The sequence below is a fragment of the Ambystoma mexicanum genome, chromosome 5q (assembly GCF_040938575.1).
Source record: "Ambystoma mexicanum isolate Mex_15411 chromosome 5q, UKY_AmexF1_1, whole genome shotgun sequence".
In the NCBI taxonomy this organism is placed as follows: Eukaryota; Metazoa; Chordata; class Amphibia; order Caudata; family Ambystomatidae; genus Ambystoma; species Ambystoma mexicanum.
Genome location: NC_090933.1, coordinates 779,740,970 through 779,767,851, shown reverse-complemented (window position 1 = coordinate 779,767,851; position 26,882 = coordinate 779,740,970). Strand labels below are relative to the sequence as shown.

The 26,882-nt window shown below is 46.3% G+C and overlaps 1 protein-coding gene across 1 annotated transcript in view; it reads left to right on the top strand.

Annotated features, from left to right (window-relative positions):
• Positions 1-26,882, top strand: part of ZNF704 (zinc finger protein 704) — a 901,792-nt gene that overhangs the window by 761,405 nt on the left and 113,505 nt on the right. The window contains exon 7 of the mRNA XM_069621254.1: positions 7,110-7,214. Within this exon, the coding sequence (XP_069477355.1) occupies positions 7,110-7,214 (105 nt within the window). The remainder of the gene's footprint in view (positions 1-7,109; positions 7,215-26,882) is intronic.

Here is a 26,882-nt window from a genome sequence, read left to right as displayed (position 1 = left end):
CCTAATTGATTGGAAAGGATATGGACCTCAGGAGAGATCTTGGGAACCAAGCGATCATATACATGCACCTCGTCTAATACAAAAATTTCATCGTAAGTTTCCACACAAACCAAAGCCTCTGGACAGTACGTCCTTGGGAGGGGCCTTGGGGGGAGGTACTGTCATGATGCCTACCTCCAAAGAGCCAGACAGGGCCCGGCACCCTCAGAGGCAGGCAACATGTAAACTAGGGAAGTCCCAGCCACCCCAGATAGGGGCTCTTTGGACTCAGTCCTGGCGCCGTTGGCGTCAGGCTCATAAGGGATAACAGTCCTGGCACCATCGGCGCCAGGCTCATACAAGATATGGAAGGAAATGTGTTTGGTGCAAACTTACCTGGCAGACCATGCTGCAATTTCCTTACCTGGCAGATCATTCTACAACTTCCAGATGAAAAAGGAACTACTTAACCACACGGGTGTGGCTGGTGGCAGGATACATACCTTCAGTGGAAGGATACATACCTGGGACTACTTGAAAGGCTATTTAAGCCACGCCCAGACAGCAAACCACGCTTCGCGTTGTTTTGCTCATAGCAGCTGGACGCTCACCGTGCCTGCTCCTGCTCCAATCCTCGACCACGCCTGCCAGCATCCTGGAAACACCTAAGGATAGAAAAGGTAAGAAGAAACAGGTGAAAACAAACCTTACCTGTTAAAGCTGCATTCCGGATTCAGCGCGCCAACGTTCCTGCAAAAAGACATCATTTTAAATACTCACCGCGTCGCATACATCTCGGCGCACTTCTCTTACCTGCATGTGGCGCCTTCGGCTCTGCGACGCCCATCCGGATCTCCTGCAGCATTCCAGCACCTACGGGGAGACGAAGAGAAGAAAGCAAGGTGAGAAGGGGAAAATAACCAAGAAGCACTTACCCGCCAAGCTAATTCTTCTTACCTTCGGGTCGATGCCATTCCTTGGGCATTTCAGCACCCCGGCCCCTATGGGGAAAAAGCAAACATCACATTAGTGAATGCAAGAACCGTAGCAAACGAACTATTTTAAACTTACCTGCTTACAGGTCGGACTCAGCTTCTGCTTCGTACCGGCTCCATTTCTTCGGCATTCTCGAACTCCGGCCCCTAAGGAAAAAGAGACAGGAAAAGACAGTAGTGGGCCTACACCAAAACTCATCTGAAATCAGGTTTTCGATGGAAACCGCCCTCAGCCCGGAGTCTTCCATTACCTGCAAAAGAGAAGAGGAACAGTTTAGACTCAAGCTTGCCATAAACATTTACGGTACTTACCGGAACAGACAAGCAAACTGGAACTTACTATCCAGTGACGTAACTGGATCCCAACGCGCCCCTGCATCAGAAGCAGGATGGAGAGCTCGCCTTTTCAATCCCTAAGAAGGGTATTCATCCGAGCCAGACAAGCCGGATTTGGGAACCCAGCCCACTCCATTTTCAGGGTGCTGAACATCTCCTTCGAAGAGGCCACTGCCGTCCAGACCACGCCCGCGCCTCCGTGGGAACTAGGTGAGCGTTACACACACCAACCAAATCTTTCATAAACTTGGTGGCTGGGGACCTGCCACTCTCAACTGGTTTCGCTGAAGTCTCCACTCTAGCTTTCTCTAGCTGGATTCTCTGACATTCAGTGTCCTTGTCTTGGAGTTCAAGGTCCCTATTCTTGAGCTCCACTTGTTGAGCGAACTCCTCCTTCTTAAGCTCAGCATCTATTTCCAACTTGCGATATTCAAAGGCCAATTTCATCCTTAATAACTCAGGCTCCAAGGAATTGCTGGGGTTCGGAATAGAGGCAGCAGGAATGGTGGCATTCCCAGAAACAGATTCAGTAGAAACCCCAGGGGCAGAGTCCTCATTGGTTGCATTCCCCCCCTCATCAAGAGTTTCACCATCAGTCTGGTAGTCCACCAGGGCAGCTATCAGCTCAGCCCTAGACTTATCCACAAAGTCTAATTCCCTGGCTTCGCAAGCACTCTGGAGAGCCTCTAAGCTCATCCTAGTCAATTTACCATTTGCAATAGACTCCATTGCTTGTAATGCAGTTATTTTGTACACAACCAAACCTTAATTTAATAAAGTGCAGATATTTTGTAAGTGGCACGGTTATACACTGATTCTTAAAACCATAAGCATCCCACCCCTGCCACCAGTGTAAAGACTGGTAGGGGGTGTCTGTACTTCCGCTCTCTATATGGTAGAGGAGAGGCACAGAGGACCCCAGCCAAGATTCTCTATTATGGGTAACGTAGTCGAGCAATCGAGGCCTAGCTTCTCAGGAGGTGATGCGGGCTGGTTCTTAAGTACAGTGTAGTCCCCAAACCCCCACAAAGGAATGTCCACACACTGTATTACTGAAAACACAGTCTTTATATAATTAATATTCGAAGGTATGTACATGTTCACAATAACGCACTTTGTACTCGGAAATCAACAATGATAAATATATACAATTCTAAAGTGGTACCACCAATGTTATCAAATCTCATTAAAGTGCATCAACTATACGGTTAAAATGTCACACAGATCAATAACGAGGAAACCAGCAATAGAGATAGGAAGGAACGCAAGATGGTTGAAACAACAGGCAGATTTCTGACCCCTACCCTTAGGCACAGTTCTGTGTGGAGATCCCCCCACCTGGGCAACCTGTAAATAAAGATATATAGCACAAGCCCAGTCCATATATGGTTCAATAGTCTTATTTCCTCCTATTAAGGTTTTACCCCCCCCAATGTACCTGGTGGAGTAGAGTTCTTCAAAGATGCGTCGACCGATCCTTCTTGAGTGACTCCCTTTAAAGCAGGAGCCACGGATCGTCGAGAGGCGTCGAGGAACTCGGCGTTCGGTGTCGGGGAATCGAACGTCCAACGGAGAACAGGTTGAACTACGGCGGTGAAGTGGCAGCTTCGTTCCTAGTGGTGCTCGTCGACGACGGAGCGTTGGCGTCCTGCAAGGAAGAGGCGTGCGGGGCACCTCGGTGATGATAGTTCTGGCCGCAAAGAGAGGATGAAGAACTGTGGCCCAGCAAGGGCTTTGAGTCGTCGGCGTCTCTGTGGTTTTTAGGTCGCGGGAAACCCACCGGCGGATGCTCCTCGGCGCGTCGACGGTCGGGCCTTCTCCAGTGGGATAAAGCGGGCGACGATGCAGACGAGAGCGTCCAATGATCAATTGAAGTTCTTAGGCAAATGGGAGCACGGCGGCTCCGGTCTGCGACGGCTCTCGTCGACAGTGGCGGACAACAGTCCGGGTGCTTCTCTTTGAGATTCCGCGGCAGTCCTCGTCTCAGGTCGGCAGCCTGTCGAAGGTCTGTCTACCAGGGAGCTTTGGCAATGATCAGCTGGTGCACGATGGTCCCTCGTAGCTCGGGAAGAGGGCGCCTTACCAGGTCCTCTCTGGGTCAGTCCTTGGAGACACAGCAGCTTTCCGATTGTGAAGGAGAGCAATAGCAATTCTTCTCGTCCAGCAGGGCTTCAAGGTCAAGCTTCAGTTACTCCAGTTACTCGCCGTAGTGGACTTCAGCTTCTGAACAATTTCCTATGGTGAGAGGTCCCCAGATATACTATTCGGTCTCTCATCCACACTGCTAGGTCACACTCAGCAGCCAATCATCCATAAGGGCATTCATGCAGTCAGTCAGCCAATCAGGCACGCAGTGCATTCAGGCCATCCTTCTCCCGCTCAGACACTCACAACAAGGAATGTGGATTGGGACAAGTACCCAGCCATTCAACACTACACACTGCATTCAGGCCAGTTTCGGGCAGGGCTGTCTCAGTCTTTGTCTCTCATGCCAGAAACCAGACAACCACAACAAGAAGTGCATATTGGTCACACACTCCATTCACCCAGGTCCCACCCACAGGAGGTACCCACAACATACATCACCAGGAATGCTCCAGCTAGTCTGGTCGGGCCTTCACAACAACACCATATATGGCACTTCCACCCAACAACCAGTCAGGGGGAAGGGACAGGGTCAGGGCTTCCCAGGACTTTGGGAAAAATAGGTAATAGGTAATAGAAAGCAAGAGGCCACAGGGGCCATTTTATTTTCCATCAGGAATCAACTGATACCAATGGCAGGGCCGGGGTATCCCAAAATGGAGGATACTCCGCGCACTTGTCAAATTCAGCATGGAGCTGCCACCAGCCCATACCCTGCTCTGCAGGCCACCCACAGGTGCCCAAAAACATACACTAGGGGCACAGGATTGTACCCCCACCCATGGGTGCCATAAGGGTATCCCACGGGTCCGTTCACCAAACCAAAAGAGAGAGAGCTGCACCGCCAGGAGTCCCACATGAACTCCTGCGCGGAAAACACGACAGAACACACAATAAAAAGCAGTAAAGGACAAGGATATGGAGGCCCTGTCCCTCCGATGCATTTCCAGCATCACAGTCTGCTTTTCTCTTTGTTTTCTTTTTCCTGTCCCCCGGCTCCAGTCCTTAGTAAGCAGGGGACACCCCTACTACCCTTCAAGGTAAACACTACCAAACATGAGGAGCTCGGGACACCCCCGCAACTCCTGCTTCCCATGTTCGGTATTGATTAACACATTTGTTTGAATTTAATCGATCAAATGGTACTGGTCAAATTCGGCCAAATTTAGCGAACAAATTGGGTAATACCACCCTTTTCTCATGTGGGACCACCATGGGTCATCGTCAAAGTTCCAGTTTGTGTGAGTATTCATGTCCTTGGGATGATAGTCGTTGTGAAAGATCCAATTTGCGGCTCTGGTATTGTTAAGCGGTTGCTCTTTTCTAAGTGCCGGACAGTCTGTGTTACAACGCTGCTGCTTAGATCTGCTGCCGATGAGGCTGCTTGTTGTGCAGAGTGGATGGCATCATCCACACATGCTCTGGCACTTGGTCGTGTTTGTTCTTTATTGTCGTGCAGTGGTTTCATGGTGTAGCACTGTCAGTAGAGGTGCGCTGGCACTGGGTACCCGTGGAGAGGATCTTGTGGGCTGTTGTTTCTTTGATCCTTCACTGGGTCTGCTCATATCTGCAGTTCCCTGAAACAGAGAAAAACTGTCCTGCATTTGGAAATTGAGGCATGGGGTAGTTAAGAGTGGTACCATTTTCAATCACGCAGGCACATAGAGAAGAGACATGGACTGAGGCCTTCTTAACTGCCATCTTCCACCTCTTGGGTAGGACTGGCTCTAACTTCCACTTTGATAGGCTTCTCACCCCAAGCTGAGAGAGGTTCCCATCCCTTCTTGACAGAGTCAAACTACTGACCCTGTCACAGACCTCACCCCTTTTCTCCAAGTCCTCCTCGTCCCCAGGACAACTACCTGCCTGAGGATACCACGATAAAAAGTCAATGTTGGCTTGTTTTGTCCCTACCCTTTTTCGACTCAGAAGGAGTAGCGCTGCAGGGCTAAAACCACCTCAAAACACAGGGGCTGGTGTCCTTGTTCTGGCCCATACAGACCAAGGGGGCATGGTCATTGATGAGTTTGAATTAGCGACTGGTGACATAGAGTATTTCAGACTATGGACTGCCCATTTGATTGCCGGGTAATACAATTCTTCCATGGGATAGTTTCTTTCACAGAGAAATAATTTCAAGTTGATGAACATGATGGGCTTTTCTTCCCCCTCGTACATCTGAGGTTGTACTGCGCCAAGGTCAATAAAATAGGTGTTGGTTTGCAAGATTAATTATTTTATGAAGTCTGGCATGACCAGCCCCAGGCTTTTCGTTGGAGCGTTGGTGAGATTTTGGAAAGCCAATTGGGCCTCAGGGGGTCCTGTTGGAGGACATTAAGGTGAGATTTGATTAATTTGTCAGTTAACAGGCAGTGTGCTCTGAAATGTTTGGTATGAACTTCTGGTATTAACCAATGCGCCAGAGGAAGACTTATATATCCTTTTTCATTAGCAGCCGTGATTCCTTTTGATCTGCTTCCACCTTGATTTGTTGTGGCAGCACCTACCAGCTTCCTACCTGGAGTCCTAGGTATTTAAAAAATGATCTAGCTAGGTGACACTTAGCAGGGTTGCCAGTGAGATTGGCCTTCTGTAGCTGTTTGCATACCTTTTCCAAGCGTCACAGATTGTCTTTCCAGGTGGTCGTGTTGACAACAATATCATCAAGATAGGCTCCTGCAAAGCCTCCTCCCAGGTCCAAAACTTGATCCTTTAATATCTGAAAGGTAGCTGGAGCGCCACAGAGAACAAAATGGAGTACAGTGATGTGGATGAGCCCATCTGGAGTTGAGAAGACAGTCTTTCTCTTTGTGTCTTCGTCCAATGGCATTTACCTGTACTCCTTAGTTAGGTCCATTGTCGAAATGAATTTGGTTCTACTAAGGGTTTCCTTAAGGTCAGTGATTCTGGGCCTCAGGTAAGCATCACATTTTGGTATTTCATTGAGCCTTCAGAAGTAGAGGAAAAAGAAAATCGAGATGTTATCCGGCTTTCGGCACCAGGAAGTTAGGGGTTGACAATTCGCGTTGGGGAATCTCTATGACACTGAGCTCAAACATATTCTGCGGTTCTTCCCTTACAATTGATGTTCTGGCCTCCCACAGCCAATAGTTTCAGAAGGACGACTGTGCAAGGCAGTGTTTGGATTTGGTGTACCACACCTCGAACTCTCCCCAGCTTTGTAGAGAATAACTCTGGGCATCTCGCTAGCAGTTCGGCTAGCTCCCGATGACTGGATGTGGGGAGACCTGGTGGCAGTGGAGAACTTAGACCATTTTGAGAGAAAATAGGAAAGATATGACACTTTGATATCTTTGGACGTTGACATTCTTCACAGTAGCCCAAAGGTTGTTAAATTGAAATGTTTGGGCCTGAAGGCGCTTGAAATGAGGTTCGCACCCAGTGTGTATGTTTTATGAGTTCCTTTGAACAAAATCTCTACAAGTTCTGCAAATTATATCTGTTTTTCAGAAATTTGAATTAGACTCTTGTGACTGTCTAATGGCTTTAAGTGAAAAAAGTATTCTTTTGCACCGTGTAAAATATTCTTTTTGAACATGTACATAACACTGTCTTTGACCTATGAAGTAAAATACTTGTACAGGGAAATCATTTGGTTATTTGAAGAGTAAATGTTATATTTTTGTCTGACAGGCTACATCGCCAGTGAATATTCCAGGATCAGCAAACTTTGCCCCTAATGGCAATAACTTTAGCATCTCTTGGCAGTCTCCTCCAGTTACATTCACAGGTGCCCCGGTAAGTATGTTACAAATAATGTTTTCTCAATGATAACAAATTATTGAAAGAAATGCCTACATAAGAAAGCCAGTACACAGCTCGCCTCTTACAGACTAGTAGTGACATAAAACGTGTCACTGCTAGTTGGTAGCAATGTCTCTGCAACCAGAAATCACTTATTTCATCATATGTCCTTCAGCAGAAGATGCGTCTCCTCCAGTGATCTCTCACATGGAGATGTAGCGTGACGATTCACACATTTCTAAAGCATGTATTAGCTGTATAGGAGCACCACCTTTAGACAGAGCAATGGGAGAGAGCCTGAAAAATCTTGGTTACTTTTCGTGCTCTAGCAAGCAGGCAAAATAGACAGGACGCTGGCCACAATTCAAACTCTTTTGAACACGACTCCTGATTTTTGAGATGGCTAGAGAAAATGAGGCTGTGCGAACAAAGGGAGACCAGGTATACTGCAACACTTGCGGCCTGCAGTCGCCCATTTGACTATTGGCCCCCCTTCAGACAATATCTATTGGACGTTGCTCAGAGGACACAGTCCCCAGATTCTTCCTCAGGTCTCTGACTAACACTTAGCGGCCCATACCCGCAGCGAAAGTCACAGTGGGGTGTCCTAGCTAAGATCTCTTGGTGCCTCCCAAGTGGTATCTACTAATCCAAATGAAATATGTGGTTGTTGTTGTCTTCTTGCTGCAACCTTGTGAGAGTCGGAAGGAGGGTGATGGGGTGGGGGTGAGGATGGGCTGTTTGGTTTTGACTTGTACTTGTTAATGGTAAAACAATAAAGAAAGTTTAATAAAATCCTAAAAAAAGAAATTTAAAAAAAAGAACATGACTCCTAAAACACTAATGTTGTTATTTTTTCCTTGAAATCTGTGCAGATACCCCTTACTGCAATTGAACATGTTCCCAGGTAATACTCTGTTACGGAAACTTTGATAGTATTCACTCTGGCTAGTGTATTGGATTTACACTGAAATGGAGAGTGCTGAGCATGAACGTCAGACTAGGGAGAATGTAATACTGACCTTTGGTAATTTCCTGGGACATGAAAAGGAATTACGAATTCTGGAAAAAGACAATAGCAGATACTGAGGTGAATGCAACCAGATGAATGAGACGCTGGGCCTGAATGTGGGTCTAGTTAAACTGAAGATTATGAAGCAGATTCCAGGGCAGGAAAGAATGTAAATTCCAAAAGCGCCCTACATATGCTCACATCTTCTATACCTCCGAAAGACATTGATCCTGGCTGGATTTGTGAAGGAGTGTACCTGAATACAAAAAGAAGCCATGTGCCCAGAAGATCTACAGTGTAATAATAAGACAAATGTATAGAAATGTGCTGATGAACCATTACAGGCGGAGTGAGAGCAGCAAAAAAGGAAGGGCTTCTGAGCATGGAGGTTGAAAGAGGAAATCTGCGGGCAATCAGCCAAGAGTGTGCTTGCAGAAAGCAGGCCAACACTGCTAATTAGTGGCCACAGACCCTTAGCAGTCGCTGTGGAAGAAGTGGATGCTGTTGACAATGGTTGAATCAGGATCCAAGATTTAAAGGCGGTGGCAGGAGAGCCACATTTCTGGAGCCCCTATCCACAGCCACTGTCTGAGAGAAGTGCATGCTCACAGTTACCGAAGCCATTGGTGGAGATGAGACCCACACATCTGTATTCACCCTGAATAACGGAGAGGCAGCCCATACACAATGGAGCCGTGCACTGAGTAAGTGAATGGAATGCACACTGGCATCATCCATAAAAGTAATGCTGCATGATTGTAATTGAGGTACATGCCGAATCCACCCTGACTTTAAGAAATACCAGCCAAGTAAGAAAGTGTTACGTAGTAAGAGTCCTAGTGCTCAGGGTGTTTCCTTTCTGCGAAATGGAAGAAATGCTATAGCATGTGACAAGGACAAAAACTGGGCCTTGTCAAAAGAGCGACAGGAAACCCTCTCAACAGGGGTGGGAGGCCTACCAGGGTTAATGCCAGAGCCAGTGTTAACCCTAAGGTGGACGGTGGAAGCGGGGATTGTCCCAATTCCTATCCCTCCCTTGTGTGCGTGCCTGTATCTGGACAGAACCATGGCTCCAGCCTTGCCTCCGAGTGCCTGTGCTCTCCAGTATTCTTTTACAGTTTCAGATACTGGCATACGAGAGAGAGAGAGAGAAAGAGAGAAGAAAGCCCGGCCAGCACCAGGACGCTAGAAGAGAAGCCAGAAAAACCTGAAGCAGTTACAAGCTGAAGGCAGCTCCAGCGCTAGCGAGACCCGATCACTGTGGCGGATCAGTTAATGAGAGAGAGAGGTGCTGGCTCCAGCCGCATAAAAGCACAGAGTAACAGCACAGAGTGGCTGCACAGTGATTGGGACTGGCAGAAGCAGCTGGTAGTCACACAACAAAAGACAATCCACAAGATTACCATGGGCTTAAGAGGCAAACGTTCCTCAGACTTACCCTATGGATCCCCAGCAATGCAACCCCAGAGACTGAACTTTGGCATCAGTTTTCTATCGCTGCCAGATCTCCTGGGCAGAAAACCCCGTGCAGACAAAGTGTGTGGGGCTAAGACCCACTTTTAAGCATTTTTGTACACATGCACACAAACGGAGAAGGGAAGGGTACAAGGAGATTGGATAGAGGCAGCTGACAAACCCTCACCAGGGGAGGGATATATAAGTAAGGAACAGGAAACGGGAAGTGTGGGTGAATGGGGTGAGGTCAGAGGAGGAGGTGGACAGCGAACAAGACGATGTGGATGGCGAACACTGTCGGATATTTTCTTTACTAGATCTGCTGACACCTGAGCTGAAGGCTGTCTCTACCTACCTGGCTGTATAAAGCTGCAAGCCTAGCGTTCTTGTGCGCGCACTCTGTGGGACTGCTTTGGAGAGTGCAAGACGGTGTGGACGGTGAACGCTGTCAGATATTTTCTTTACTAGACGTGCTGACGCCTAACCTGAAGGCTGACTCCACCTACCTGGCTCTATAATGCTGCAAGTCTTATGCTCTTGTGCATGCGGTCTGTGGAGTGCTTTGCAGAGTGCAAGATGCTTTGGAGGGAAATCCAAATAGTATGAATGCTGTGACAAAAAAGTAATTGCTCAGACACCTAGCAAATGCTCAAGGAAAAAAGTGAGTTGGAGGTGGCAGCGCAAAGCTATGAAGGCGAGCAAACTAACTAGTTGGCAGCTGAAAGGGCAGAAAGATGATAACCAAGAGGAGAACGTGTCTGGTGAAGAATCTGAAGCTTCTGAATCTGAGTTGAACTCTAGATAAAACAAAGAACCTGCTCGAAGAGTTGAAGGTAGATGGAATAGTGCGGACACCTAGGTATGCGCTGGACAGAGAGAGAGAGGAAACACTTCCGAGCGGAAGTTTCCCCTATGGAATTGTTCGGCCGAGCATAAGCCCCAGAGGCGAAGCACAACGTAAGAAGTTGCGGACTGATACGAAATAACCAGTGGGGGCGGGAAACCAATATAAAACCCCAAGTGATTGCAAAAACCAGGCCTTTGATAAGTTGTGCCATCTCTGTTTCTTTTAGATATATAGCACTCCTGAGGCTGTGAGCGAGAACATCAGAAGTGAACGAACTGCTGGGCAACTCGTTCCTTTTCGGAACAGGAATCACAGACAACCCTGCTGGGACCTTGTACGCAAGCATTGTAAGTGGACACCACAGAGTAGGTAGAGCGTCTCCAAAAAAAGCGTTCACGAGAGGAGTGGATGACAACACCACGGCGAGCAGTGAGTGTGACAGATGAACCCTGGAAGCATTGCTGGGACAAACTCTGAGGAGGGTTCGAGGGCTACTAGGAGTTTGCGGACTCAGAACTCATGGAAGGCCCAACACCTTCCCTCTCCAAAAGGAACGCAGGCCCAGACAGACAGCAAGTTGAACTGTGGTTTATTACAACCAAAACCAACAGGGATCATTATAGGGTAAGAAGAACAATCCGTGGATACCTCAGTGTTCCCTGGCTCACAGGCCTGTTTTGTCGGCCCGTTGCATCACATTGGTGTCACAACCTGGGCCCTTCTCCAGCAAACTGATCGTGTGACTGGATTGGGCGTTGAGTGGTAGTCAACCTATAGTGGACCCTGTACATTTTGTTCTCTGGCTCTTGCATGTCAGGTGGCTGGCCTGGCCTGTCCCCAATTATCTAATTATATACAATGTTGCAGTATGAGGGTCTTACCATTGGTTCTTGCCCGTTGCTACCCACCCCTAAGGTCCTGAGCTGTGATTGGCTAGTGCTGCCCTACCCAGGTCTGGTATCTGAAATGGCTCTCAGCTCGAGGTGTACCTTTTCAAGGTAATAAGTATAACTATGTGTCTGCATTGTAGCTTGTGTGCACCACCATAGTCTATGAGAGTGCCGTTCATATCTTGCAACTCTTGTCTTCTTGCTTTAATGACTTTTTGTAAGATTCTGTCTGGTGGCGTGAGATTGCTTCTCTTCCCAGCACCGGTTTCAATTCATCATCCAAGCTTGGCGAGTCACATGTCTAGAGACCGTGTTTGAGCCCCTTCTGATCTCTGAATTATTCTGAATATTGGAGAATTATGGTGTTACTGTTGTTCAGGGAATGGAATGTCACTTGTATCTCTGGCCTTGGCAGTCAGCTTCGTTTCACACGTTTGCTCTCCTGTGCTTCCTGAATTCAGCTCAGCTCAGCTCTCGGCAAGGGTCTGTGGCCTGCTGTGATTTCCTAAGCCATATCATGGCTTCTGTACGTTCGTGCTACTCTATATTCTCCATATGTTAGTCAAGCTGGACTGTCAAGTCCCACAGGTGCTCATGCAGTTACATAAGGTTAATTTGCATATAAGCATCAGCAAGCATTCAGTCCAAGCTAGTGCCAAAATAATAAAGCAATAAAGCAGTGACAGTATGTATATGTGTCTGTCCTCTAACTATAGAGTACATCTGTGTTCTTCGTGTACTCGAGTGTGTGTATGTTTCATTGTGCGGGTGGCACGTGTGCTTCTTGTCTAACGCTGCTAAATTGTGGTATCTCTAATGACGTCTGTAACGTGGCTTCTTGGTGCTTTAGCCAATACTGTCAATTGAAGTTTCCTTAGTTGCTGCCTGGGGGTCTTCATCCACTCTGGGTAGGGTCTGTACCGTCTCTGGTTTGTAAGGCTGGCTAAGTGGGTACCTTTCGACGTACTTGTGAATGATTGGAGCACTGGGGATTGGTGCGAAATAGTATGGACGGTATCAATATTTTCTGTTCCTCTTCCGCATCATATACTTCATCGGTGGGGGACGAGGGGGTGATTGTGCCCATCCTTCAGCATTGTTTATAAAGCACAAGCTGTGTACAAAAGTCACAATAGAGGCGAGCGGCTTCCTTGTGGAGAGAAGGAACAGGTAAACATTGGAAGGGGAGATGGTGGGAGGAAACTTGATAACGTGGCATATTGGGAATAAACAAGAAACCAATTATCACACCGGTACTTGCTAATAATCCTACTCTTCCTTGTCCTGGTAGTTATGGGGAAATAAGAGCAGTACCTTTTCACAGTAAAAGTAGGAATTGTTTATGTACAACAAGTCTGTGGGGCAAATTAACACAGTAAGGAATCTGTGCTCATAACAGATTCATTCAGGACTGAGAAACAAAAGTGGGCATTATTAAGTTAGAAACCAAGGCTGCCGCAGACAAAAGGAAAGCGGTATATGGGTACGGTTCATTATATTACCACAGGAAACACCTAGGGAAACCCTTGGCAACAAGTCTAAAAGGTGAACCAGAGAAGACCAAGGGAAGCGGACTGTTCCCCCTGGCACTTTGGGAACATTACTTTGAAACACATAAGGAGTAGAACTGACTGTATACAGAAAAATAGGTGAACCCACTATTAAGGAAAGCAGCCGGAGGTTATATTATTTTGACCCCTTATAGTAATTTTGTGGTATTGGAGTGTGAGGGTCAGGGTAGGCTTTTGGACACAGGACAGTGCACATGTATTTGGACATCCTGACAACCGTTCCATTAGTTATATTTGTTGAGGCAGGGAAACCCCTCATAGCGTTAGCGCTAGTGAGGTGTTTTTCCCACCCCTTTTATTATTTGTATAAAAGTATTTTGGCAACCTGTGTCAGTGTCTCCTTACTCCGGCCCCTCTCAGCAGTCTTCCAAAATGTGGCACAAAAGGGAGTATATGGCCACCCTTTTGGTGGCCTAGTAATTGGAGTAAAATAAGGGTTGACAGCCAACCAAATCAGCCTGCCCAGTCAAGGAAAAAATGTACTTGCTGTTAAAGTCTGTATAGGTACATTGGATCAACAAGGATACTACTCTTGACGGTGTATATGATCCTCCTGGAGGAAATGTAACAGACTGCATTTTTTAGAGTATTTTGGAATTAATTGCATTTTGGAATCCGATGACATATTGGCAGGTGATTTAAATGCCCATTTCAGGGATATGGTGGAACCGGTGGCCATTGAATGGGTCAAGACCTACAGCATCCTAGAGCAAACAAGGATGAATGGGGCCAGACAGCATTTGTTGAATTTCCTTAAAGAGTTTGACCTGACAAAATGGACGTACAAATGGTGACATTCTGGGAGGCTATGCCTGGTATTTCGGCACAAAAAATACTACCACAGATTATTTCTATTATTCCCATAACCGGATTCCCTATGTTAGAATCCTTAGCATAATGCCTAACGATTGTAGCGACCAAGGGGTCGTAGCAAAAAATATTTCTATGGCTGTAGATCAGAGAGACTACAAATCCAAGGTGGGAGGTATGGTTATTAATAGTGGAAATAGGATGAGCACGAAATCTGGATAGGATGGGCTCATTTATGGACAATAGAGTATTCAAAGACCAGGTGGATTAATATCAAATGTCCACCGATGAAATGGAAGAATGGATAACCAATCTCACTAGGTCATTTGCCCTGATCAAACCATCATTTGCCTTTCAGGCCGACAGGATTGATCCTAATAGGATGTGCAATAAAAAATTCAAAATGGCCAAATGCGCATTGAGATTAAAGATCATAACCTTGCATAAAGCCATAGATGATCCTGTTAAGTGCCATACATTCATCACACATGCCAAGAATAAACATACACATTGACTCATCAGGCACATATTCTCTATGATACACAGTGGCAGAATATGATATAGGTGTTAGCAGCGGGTACCATAAAATGTATATGGGAATAATTGGGCGCATACAGGGGTAACCCACAATATTGTACTGCTAATCCAATTGCAGAAAGAACCTGGATGACATATATTGAGGGAACCTTCTGTACTAGAAATATTACTCCTGATGAAGTCAGTCTGTGTCCGTACCTTCCCTTTGAGTTACAATTCGAGCAAGTGGAAATCGAAATGTTAATACAAAAGCTTAAACACTCAAATGGCCTAGCCAATGTTGTGCTGAAACGAAGTCCCCAACGATGGGCTTCTCTTTTGGAGGTCTGATTCAATATGATATGTTGCTCTGGAGTGATCCCATGGTCATGGTCATGGAGACGATCCATTTGAATTCCAGTATTCAAGAAAGGCTGAAGGAAGCTGCCTTACAATTATCATGTCCTATCCATGTTGGATGTGATGGGCAAGATAACTGCTACATTATTACTTAGGGTACTGCAGAAATGGGCTGATTCACTATAGTTCTTTGACACCTTGCAGGACGGATTTAGGGGTGGTTCCTCTACGGCACACAATTTACTCCTGTTGGATATATTCATTTAGAATGCTACCAAAAAGGGGGCACTTCCCCTTTACATCTTATATGTTGATCTATGGGCGGCATTCGATAAAGTCAACAGGGTAAAGCTTTGGCAGAAGCTCGGGAATTTTGGTATACCATTATGACTTTTAGAGGCTATTAGACAACTGCACGAGCGGACATATTCTTGCGTGCTGGTGGATGGTGGAGGGACCAGCCCGATTTACACTAACCTTGGGGTCAAACAGGGTTGTGTGCTGGCCCTCTACTTTTCAACTTGTATATTTCTGACCTGCCTGCATATCTTGAGAGAGCTAATAATTTCCCACTGCTTGTGGAGGGCGTTCATGTTCGCTGGCTGTCCTACGTAGTGGGCATTGTATTCTTTGATCACACTTATGTGGATCTATGTCAGACAGTCGGCGAACTTTGTGGGTTTGCAAGAAAACATGACTTGGTCCTTAACATGGGAAAGACCAAGCATATGTGTTATGGTGGTAGTTCCTGCAGGACAACGCCCTTGACTCTTGAGGAAGGAAAGATCAAATTTACATTATTGTACAAATATCTAGGCCTAGAGTTTGGCTATGATGGCCATGCAGAGTTCCTGACTACTAAGAAGCATAAGGCAACATTACAAACCGCTCTTATAGAGAAATGTGCATTGTGAGAAACCTAGCGGTATTCTCCTATGCAGACCCCGAGAATCCTCTATTCAGGTAGCCAGGGGAGGGCCATCGCTTTTGGAGCCCAACCCTGTGAACAGACAAATGAGGGAGGATCACCTGGGATGGGGTTTCCGGGGTTGAATTCAGGAGAGTATGCTAGGCGAGACACAGTATCCCAACGGGGCGGTAGGTGAAGAAAACCCAGAAGCCTTTGTGGTTTATGCAGACCCCAATGTCCCAAACCCAAGAGAAGGACAAATAGGTAATCCCAACACTTGTTTGTCTTCCCCTAGTTCTAATCAAGGGACGTATTACAAAGCCCAGTGCTCTCATGTCTGGGTGTTTAAAATAGGGAGTAATCTGACACCAAGAGAATCACCTTTGGGATACAAAACCAGGGACAGGGGATTTCCCTCTCACCTTTGCCAATCACTCATTTATGGACAATAGAGTAGTCAAAGACCAGATGGATTAATGTCAAATGTCTGCCGATGAAATGGAAGAATGGATAACCAATCTCACTAGGTCATTTGACCTGATCAAACCCTAATTTGCCTTTCAGGCCAACAGGATTGATCCTAAGAGGATGTACGATAAAAAATTCTAAATGGCCAAATGCACATTGAGATTAAAGATCATAACCTTGCGTAAAGCCATAGATGATCTTGTTAAGTGCCATAAATTAGTCACACAAGCCAAGAATAAGCATACAAATTGATTCTTAAGGCACAAATTCTCTATGAATAATACACAGCGGCCTTGTAATAATCTAATCTGTAAATATCAACTTCCATCTTGTTTGGTCTCCCCCTCCCCATTTCCAACAAATACTGGGACGAGGAAGAGGCTACCGAGAGTTATGGAGTACCTATGAGAAACATCTTAAGAAACAAAGGAAAGACTGCCACCAACTACCATCAGGTTGTCCCATAAATAGTCAGGCAGGATCAGGCATTTAATGCTTACCACTCACACCTGACTCCACTTGACTCTCTTTTTAGAACTAAAAGAGAGGCATGTCATTTCAATTGGAATATTGAAGGTCAGGCAAGCCCAACCCTGAGCACACACCTGCAGCCCATTGATACACCCCAGGTGTTTAAAAGATGGCTGCTGAGAGACCCAAGGCAGAAGCAGTTGGGAGATGAGGAGGGAGGCTGCATGGCTGAGTCCAGTAGGGTATCACTTTTCAGTCTCAAACCAGATTTTGAAGCCAAAGCAGAACAAGCTGGAGAAGCATTTTGAACCAGAGAAGCCACAAAGCTGGGGGAAGGGGGATCCGGAGGAGAGCAGTGTGCTGCAATGCTGGCCCGGTGTGTGAGGAGCGCTGCAGCGTGACTGGCGAGCCGTGTCTCCTGAGAGCCGGGTCTCCTGAGAGCCGGAGCAAGGCAGCTGGGACCCTGCTGGCAGAGTCTGTGCCATTGGGTTACCTTGGGCTGTGTGCCGGGCCCAAGGGTGCCTGAGGGGTAGGTGGTGAGACCCTGGCCTAGACCCAGAGCACCGCAGAGAAACCGTTCACCAGCGCTATGCTACCTAGTGAGTTTCGTGTGACAGAGAGAGGTGGCTGGAGTGGGATAGGGAAAGGGAGGAAACGCAAGATTGGTAAAATGGCACGAAACGGAATGCAAGAAGTGGAAATTAGAAAGAGCGAAAGAAAGTAACAGTGTGCTCGGTGCAGGAATAAGAGGACAGAAAGTAAAGTAACTTGAAAGAAAGGGCAAGTACCCCGGATGAAAAGTTGAAAGCGAATAGAAGCAAAGTAAAAGAAAAGTGCGAGGGCGCACAACAAAGTCAAGAGAGGGCAAGTGGTCCACAAGGAAAGTAAGAAAAGGTGCAAGTGAGCACAGCGAAGGAAAATGACAGTTTAAAGGTGCCAGGACGCACAGCAAACGAAAATAAGTGCAAGTGGGCACGGCTAAAGACAGAAGTGAGTGAAATAGAAGGGTTCAAGAAGCACAATAAAACAGGAAGGTGCAAGAGGAACATAATAAGTACAGAGTGGACAATAACAGTGCAAGTGTGCAGCACAAAAGGGAAAGGAATAAAAGGCATTGCAAGCTGGCACGATAAACACCCGAAGATAAAAGGTATCAAGGAAAAATGCAAGTCAGAAACAGAGGGGCAAAGGGTTAGAGTGGTCGTGCTGAGGAAAAAGCAAAGAGCCTAGTGTTTTTTTCGAAAGCCTCTGATTCAACTCCATGAAAAGACTGTATGTAAAGAAAACTGTAACTAAGGAAAAGGCATATCCTGACCAGCTGAATTTGTGTTTGGAATTAGAGGGGCCTAAGTTTGGGGAAGGGCGCCCTGAGAAACCTGCAAGGAACTGTGATATATTTGGTTTTGTATTTGGAAGAGGTCTGTGCTTGGGGAAGGGAGCCATGAAAGGCCACCTTAAGAAATCAAATTACATCCTGATAAAACTGACTTTTTGTTTTTAAACTGGAAGAGGCCTGTGCTTTGGGAAGGGACCCCAAGAGGCCTGGCTAAGTTGGAGACGTTTTGGTTTGCTTAATAATGTTGAAAGAACTGAAGCTTGGGGAAGGGAACCACAAAGAACTCAAAGACACTGAAGGTATTTGAATTCACTGCAAGCACTCTGTGAAGAAGGTCTTGCAAGCAACCCTGTTTGACTGAGCTCATTGTTTTTGTGAGCTTAAAACCACACCTGGCAAGAAGGCCACCGGAAACCAACCCTGGTTTCCTATTTTTTCTGTTGAACTGCTACTTTTCATTTTTGACAAAAGAAACGTTTACACATTTTCGCATAGAGTAAGCACAAGCATAGGTTTAGACACAGACAGACTTTTTATTTGGACTTTCAGACATCGAGGGCCCTTAGAAGCTCATTTCCGGGAAACATCCCTCTAGAGTTAGGCCTAGTTAGGTATTATACCAACCCAGAAACTTTAAATAAATGTTTTGAAATCTTACTTTCTGAGACTGTGTCTCTCTTGTCACCATGCCTGTCTCAGAGTATACAATACAACGAGCTATAGCTGGGCAGGGATACTGTTATTATATAAGCAGAGTTTCTGCCCCGCCATAGTGTATGTGTTAGAATCACTCTCAATGACTGATTTTCAATGCCTTAAAGTTGTCGAGGGGAGATTCAGGCGGCCTCTACTGAATTTACCGAGATCAGTGCCACTTGAGCTAGTGCGCCTGGAATTTGGGTTATGCTTCCTCTCATCTCAAGTACTCAGGAGGAGGGGAGTACTGTATATTAAGGCACTGAAGGACCCCAAGTGCCGCTTCTGCAATTGATGAGCCAGGCAATGCAATGGAAGGATAAGGGAAACATACTGACCGTGGGTAAAAATGAACCTAGACTTGTTTAGCCAATTGATTTGGATGCCAGACTGGTCCCTCAATTTCTTTCAACTGAAGGACGGATTTGTGTGCAAGCTAAAGGCCTGGGATTGGGGCTCTAATTCTATGCATATGGAGTCTCTTAAAAGATATTCGGGCCATTGCCCTCTGACTTACAAATTCATGACCTCAGAAATATTTGGTGAAGTGCCCTTCTAGTGATGCACATAGTTTTTACACCACACCGGGGCCACGACTCCATATCTCAAAGGAATTACTGAATTTCTGCTTATGTGAAAGGATTGGGGTTGTGGAGACTGCACACCACATATTAACTTCCTGTGAAAAGGTGGTACCGTTATACACAATCCAGCTTGCCCGTTTTGTGTATAACATGTATACATTAGGCAAAGATGATTTTTGGGTATATTGCCTTAATTCAAACAATTTGTCACCAGTATTATCATTATATAATGTTTGGAAGGTGGCAACAGTCAAATTGGGGGAAAGGATTTGATTTATTTTATGTAATGTATTGATGTACAATAAGTTATCAGATTTTGCCCGCAAAACAAGTACACACATTTTAGGCATCTATTGCAATGTATTATTTATTTAAATGTATATATTTATTGGAAATGCATTTTGTTTTAAGTTTTATGCGGAGTAGTTTGATGGAACTAAAACACATTATATTAAATACAAAAATAAAAGGAATAAATGATCCCCTTACAGGTAATTTCAAGTGATTATATTTGGTTGTGTGATCATACAGTTACATTCTTACACATGAAATTGAGTTGTTTAAGAAAGGATACTCGTGCAAAACAGTGAAAATTGCAAATGTGAAATAGACCAGTCAGGGTGATACTCAAAGACCACATCCATTAGATAAACCATTGTTTACCAATTCTGCTAGGGACCAGTATACTAATAACAGGGAGTAGAAATCTAGGGGAGGCGCACAATAGTGGTGTGACGGAAGCAGCCAAAATGGACGGATATTGGCAATGGCTCCCAAGACCTTCCAAGTGCATTTTAATAAAAATTCCCTGATCACGGTTCCCTACTCTTTTCATTGAACACGAGGGGTCATAAGCATTCTTCAATGGCAGGGGGCCTATTTGAATATATGCTGAATTTTGGATTGATTATGCTGCAAGAAACGTGGTGTGTTGAGCCTCTCCCTTTAGGTGCCTTTGTAACCATAATCGAACCAGCTGCCAAAGGGTCTAAAGGCAGGCCTAAAGGGGGCCTACACATTTTTGGAAACAACAAAGGAAGTATTAAAAAAAATAGCACTGGCAGTGAATATGTCCTTGTTGGCAAAATGACTAATGTGCCCTTAATGGATAATGGTATATGGGTCATCAATATATGTGACCCTCCTACCGGGGACCTTCATACTGGCATCTTGAGGATGGTGGACTTTGTTCTAGATTCTATAGGGATTAGAAATTCTGTCATTATTGGAGGTGAATGTAATGCTAGAATCCCCTCAGATGCTGATATCTGCAGTGAAAATTCTACCTCTGGTTCTGATCCGACCGAACGATTTAATGAAAAAGGCGTGTCTTGGGCACATTTATTACATTATTTTGGCTTTGTCGGATTGAATGGATATTGTAATGGTGCATTGTCATTGTGGATACACCAGAGTTGATGGCCTCAGTGTTTCGACAATTGATTATATTTTTGTTAACCGGTCAGTTTTACTTCTGGTGATTGACATGGGCATTGTCTATCGTGAAGAAAGTGACTATGTTCCTTTGTGTTTATTACTTGACATCAATAGCCCTAAAAATCAATATGATGATAATGGTGTCGTGTAATGCTGAAAATCGCATTAGGTGGAATCAGCCCAAACTACCGAAGGCTAATATAATAGAAAGTATTGAGTTGGCTAAAATTATAGATGAGAATGTGGGCCTTTGAACCAACAATATGAATTGCATGAATAGATATGAAAAGATAATGCACACTGTGAGTGAGTATGTACACGTTGTGTGTACAAGAAATTGAAAGAAAACTGTGTCTGATATCAAATCCAAATGTACACATCACTTTGATGCTAGGGTCCAAGAAGAAAAGCAAAAACTTAGGCATGACATTGAATGCATGGTTCACAACTATAGGACTTGCAAGAGAAAGGTGGAAAATGGAGGCCTCATAATTGCAACTAAAAGATGTAAAAAATACATACTGCTCTTTGGTAAGCAAATACATTAAGCAAAAGCACAGTGTGAAGTGACTAACATTAACAGTGTTTGCCAAGAGTAGAAATGTAGTAGGTTTTTGGGAAGTCATAAGGGACACTAGCAATTCAAATTTCCTCATTGGTGGAGCCTCATGTAATGAATGGGATATATGTATTGCTAATACTCTAGGTAAAGCGGCTTGGAATAATCCCTACCCTATAAAGTGCAATAGGAAATGGGTAAGATTGCTACTGTCATTGAATTAACTGATATTGTTAATAAGCTAAATTGTTCTTGGGCCTCGGTTCCAGATGGCACGTGTAATACTTTGGTTAGAATAAACTCGTATCTGTGGGCAAAAGCGTTATTTAATTTAATGGTATGCATTATTAAGACTGACACCATCCCTAGCTCCTAGTTAGATAGCAATATTGAGCCGGTCTATTAAAAAGGCTTTTGTTAGGAATGTTGGATATTGCCTGCAAGATTTTTTTGCAAAAGTATTGCTTAATGAGCTTACAGTCTGTCAATGAAAGGAATGTCATCCCCACAAACCAAACTGTCTTTAGAAAAGGCTCCTCCACTTTATATATCATTTATTCACGTCAACATCTTTGGTTGAGCACACTTGGCATGGGCGGCAAGGGGGTGTATACATCAGTATCATTGACTTTATTGTGGCCTTTGACAATATACTAAGGGACCGACTACAGTTTAAGCTAAACGCATTGGGTATTCCCAATAGATTGCTGTCAATGATTACCAAAGTGCACGCGGATACTAGAGTAAGAATTAGATTGGATGGAGAGGGATGAGTGACTAACTGGTTTTGCACCTGTCAAGGTATTAAGCAGGGTTGTATACTCGCCCCCAACTCTATTTAATTTATATCTAATGGATCTTCAGCAAGCTCTTGATGTCTCTGACACCTGTGCAGTCAACTATGGCAGGTTCAGCATATCCTGGCTCGGATATGCTGACGATATTGTCATTAAGGACTACACCCCACCGGGTTACAATATAAACTGAAGGCCTTGGGTAAATATACCACCTTAAATGGCCTATTAATTAATGTTGGCAAGACCAAAATTATGGAATTCAGGCAGTCCAAAAGAAAAAAAGCAAGTACTGTTGGTCAACCAATGAGAACCAGGTAGAGCTAGTTATAAAGCATAAATATCTTGGGGTTGTAATTGATGATAATTTATCCTGGAGGTCCCATTGGTATTACATTAGTGATAAGGTTAACCAGCAAATGGGGATATCGAGTAAGTGTTTTGGGATAAATGGAGGCTGCTCCACCGAATCTATACTTAACATTTATCAGGCTAAAATGAGATCACTTATGACTTATGGAGTTTAGGTATGGGGGAATACATTTGTAAAACAGTTAAAGAGATTGGAAGGCAGAGTCTTGAAGAAAGTACTTAGGCTCCCTAAGACTGTGCCCTACGAGTATATACTGTTAGAATGTGGACTTGCTGGTATCAAAATTAGGATAGAAATAAAACTACAGCTGCTACAAAGGAGAATAATTGGAATGGAACCCAACATGTTTATTCATATGATTTACATGTATTATTCAAAGAGGGAAATGCCTGTGCGTAATGGTTGCTTGGAATGGACCAATAGAATCGCAGTGTATTGGAGCAAGGTCTTGGGTACGGGTGACATGCAAACTGTATTTTCCAAATTCAAATATGATGCAAAGAAATTACTAAAAATTGTTACTAGAGAGAAATTATGGGTCGATTTGGCTACTAAAACAAATTGTAAAGAATTGTTAGCATATATGGGTAAACGACAATAGAAACCGAAATATTTATGTGCCTATCCTGACGCCTGCATTGTGAGGTAGTATATGCTTATCAAATTCAGTTTTGTTACTGCCTTTGAAATCACAGGTGCATGGATAGGAATCCTGCGTGATAAGCGCGCATGCAGCTTTTATGGCGATACTGCAATAGAAAATATAAGGCCCTTTTTTATGGACAGTGAGAGCTTAATATCAAATAGAGGACGGTATTTTATTAAATATAGGAATCATGTTTCTAGTCTAACTCATCAGCAATTATGGGATCGTTTTACGAGTGGGGATGATTTTAACATGTTGTACCGTGGTGTTAAATATTGTGATTATCTATTGAAAATATTGCATGATCTTGTAAATTGAGATGGTCAGTTTTATCGAATTTTATTGTGTATTGTCGTAGTGTTAAGAAATGTTTGTTTAAAGTCATTATTTTACTATATGTACACACGATAAATAAGAATAAGAAAAAACAAATGCTGCTGCCTGACCCCTCCTCTCCACCACCGAAGCCTAAGGCTTTCCTGCACTCAGGCTATCCTCCTGCCTCTAAGGGGAGTGGGACCAACCACAGGGAACTCAGTCGAAACTACTGAAAGTAACGGGTCTAATACAAATAGAAAAACTACTATCTATACCTACGTTTGATCACTATCGAATGATACTTTTCAAGGCCTTCATTAAACTAACACTCAAAGAAGTGCAAATTGGCAATACCCAGTGCTACCCTTTTCTGCTTTTTCCATCTGCATGCCTCCCAATAATGGTCTTTAGAAGTCTCAGCAGATGCTCTCATTAAAAAGCACTGAGGAGGGGCATGGCCAGGAGCGCCAGCGATGCGGCTGCTTCATTGATGGCCTCTGTCCGGAGCCCGCGGCCACAGCTACCATTCGATGAATTCGGATCGGATCGCGCTATCGCGCGGATCAATGGCTTCCTGAGATCGCAGAGCATCTGATGTGAGCCAGTGGGACCCCGTTTCCCCCTACTAGCCCCTGAATCGGTGATGCCCCACTCTCGCGCCGAGACGCGACCTGCACATCCAAGATGGCGGACGTGACGAGCCCCGCGCCGTAACAGGGAGCGAGCGGGAAGCTATCCCTGTCCTGCCCCGGACGCTGAGGTGGAGCCTGGAGGCAACCAGAGGCGGCGGCTACGAAGACACTGCACGGGAGTCCGGCCCACCGACCGCTGGAAGAGCGAGTGCAGCGGGCAGGGTGCGGCCTTCGTCCCACCTTGGTGTCCCCCCCACGCCAATCCTCCGAGGTGTCCCCGGCGAGGAAAGAACGGGCCCTGTCCCCGTGGCTCTGGTCGAGCAGGAGCTCCCGAGCCCATAAGCGGTGCTACGCTGAAGCCGGGCGAGAATGGCAGCTGGGGTCCTCCGGCCCTGAAGAAGGTGAGAGCTGGGGGGTGCTGGCTTCCTGTAGTCGCTTGAAGCGGTCGCGACCACTTCGCCTCCGGGCTGTGCATTGTCTGGGTCTTCCCTCACGTCTTCCAGGGGCGCCCCGGCCCACCGACCCTTGGCTGGCGCACAGCCTGAAGCCCTGCACTGCCCTGCACCAGCGACGGCACCCCCCCTAGATCCAGCAAGAACCTCCGGGCTCCCGCCCTGACCCCGCCGTCCCGAGGCGCGGAACTGGCGACTCCAGCGCCACTGGAATCCTAACATCGGAGGCTCCTGAGATCACTATCCGTGCAGCGCCCCGCCACCCAGTGGCTTCCTGGGGCGCCCTGCCCATTAGTCCACGCTACCCCTCGAGTGTCTCTCCTGCCAGTGATCGGCGCCTCAGGTTCGCCCTTGGGACCCCAGCCTACTGCCGACTGACGGCCTTGGAGCCTCTACCACTTGGGGTGCCCCCCTGTGGAATGGCTGACCTGACCCACCTCTAACCCCTCCGCACCGGGAGGTACAGATCCATAACCCGCGCGAGATGTCGAAACCAGCTAAATCAACCAAATCCTCAGATATCTCCGCCATGTTGCTGGCCGCAGACAAGACGAAGAGGTCAGCCCCTTCCCCGAAGCTGACCCCGCAGAAGGCCCCCGAAGAACAGGGAAAGCTAGCCACTAGAGATGACATCCAGGCCTTCATGCAGGACATTAAAGCTGAGTTCCGGTCTTGCATGACTGAACTGTCTATGCGGATGGACCAAACAGACCACCGACTCACAGAAGTGGAGCAGAGACTTGGAGAGGTAGAGGACCTAACCCAGAGCCACGATGCTGCATTAATAGAACTGAGACGCGACCTCCAGGTGCTACAGAACAGGAACGAGGTACTAGAATTTAAACAGGAGGACCTGGAGAATAGGGCTCGTAGAAATAACCTGCGTATCCGAGGGGTCCCGTCATCGGTCCCCGACAAAGAGTTACCAGAATACATAGGCAATTGTTTCCAGGTCCTCCTCCCGCACATGGACAAAACCCAGCTCATCCTAGACCGCACTCATAGACTGCGCCCAAGACGAGGGGTGGACTCTGACGGTCCTCCGGACGTAATCACCAGGGTCCATTTCTACGCCACCAAAGATGCCATCTCGGCAATAAGCCGTACTAAAGATGAGCTCTCATTTATGAGCACTCAACTTCAGATCTTCCAAGACCTCTCGCTGATGACCCTACAGAAAAGAAGAGCCTTGAAGCCCTTAACTGCGTTCCTGCAGTCCCAGCAAATACGCTATCGATGGCTGTTTCCGTCCACTCTCCAATTCGCGTTCAGCGCAAGATAAGTCGGCTGGAGGACGCAGAGTCCATTTTGCACTCTAACACTCCGGAGTCCTCAACAGCCCATAGTCCCCTACATCCCTCGGGGAAGACGGAGCAATCACCCCAGAAACTACTACAGCAACCCTGGTCCAAAACTCATAGACGCCGGAAAGTAAAGTAACCCTTCCACCCACAGCAATCATGAAATTTCCGATTTGATAAGTTTAAGAAAACGTCAGAGCCGCCGCGGGCCCCGAGCGGCCCATGCCCTACTCCAAGGAGTATGTCACCGATCCACTCTTGGAGACAAACCCAAATAAGGGGTTTGATCCTAGCCCGGTTGGCTGGGAGGACAGTTACAGGAATCCCAGCCCCGTTGGCTGGCAGGACAGTTTTGGCCCTGTTGGCCAGGGGAAGGCCTGCATGGGAAATGCTGGCCTCCCACCCACTTAATAGTTTATCCTCCCGTTGGAGGGTGAGGAAACCCAGCCACAGGAAAACCACGCTGAACTCAAGCCACGAGATGAAGACTGAATACCCCCATCCCCCCTGCGACAAGCAGAGCCCCATTCCAGAGGACGCTCAGGGAACGCCCCTTCCCCCCCCACACCAAAAACTAAAGTTCTTGACACTGAATGTCAGGGGCCTCAATGCCCCGCAGAAGCGGAAAACGATCCTGAGACGCATCCAGAATGACAAGGCCTCCATTGTCTTCCTCCAGGAGACTCCTCTGATTCCAGCCGACTTCACGAGGCTCCGGGACCGGCAATTCCCGCTGCAATTTCTGGCATCCAACGGAACGAAGAGGGGCGGGACTGCAATCTTGATCGCCAAAGGCCTTAAGCCGCAAATCCTGGACTACATGCTATGCCCGGAGGGCCGCTTTGTGGCGGTGAAAAGCCGAATGCTCGGCCAACTGTACACGTTGGTTTCGGTATACGCTCCTAATGAAGAGCAGGCGGTATTCTACTCTGCCCTAGAAAGCGCCCTCCTTCCATTTGCTGAAGGCCAAACCATTATCAGAGGAGATTTCGACGGAGTCCCTGACCCCTTAGCAGACAGATCGCACCCTCCAGCCCGCAGAGACTTTGGCCTGGAGACAGCGCTACTCAAACTCTTCCGAACCCTGGATGTGGTAGACGCCTGGAGAGTCCTTCATCCAGAGGAGCCAGATTATTCGTGCTATTCTTATGTGCATAGAACATACTCTCGCATTGACCTCCTGTTGGCATCCCCGCAGATCCTGGCATTCACAGATGAGGTCCT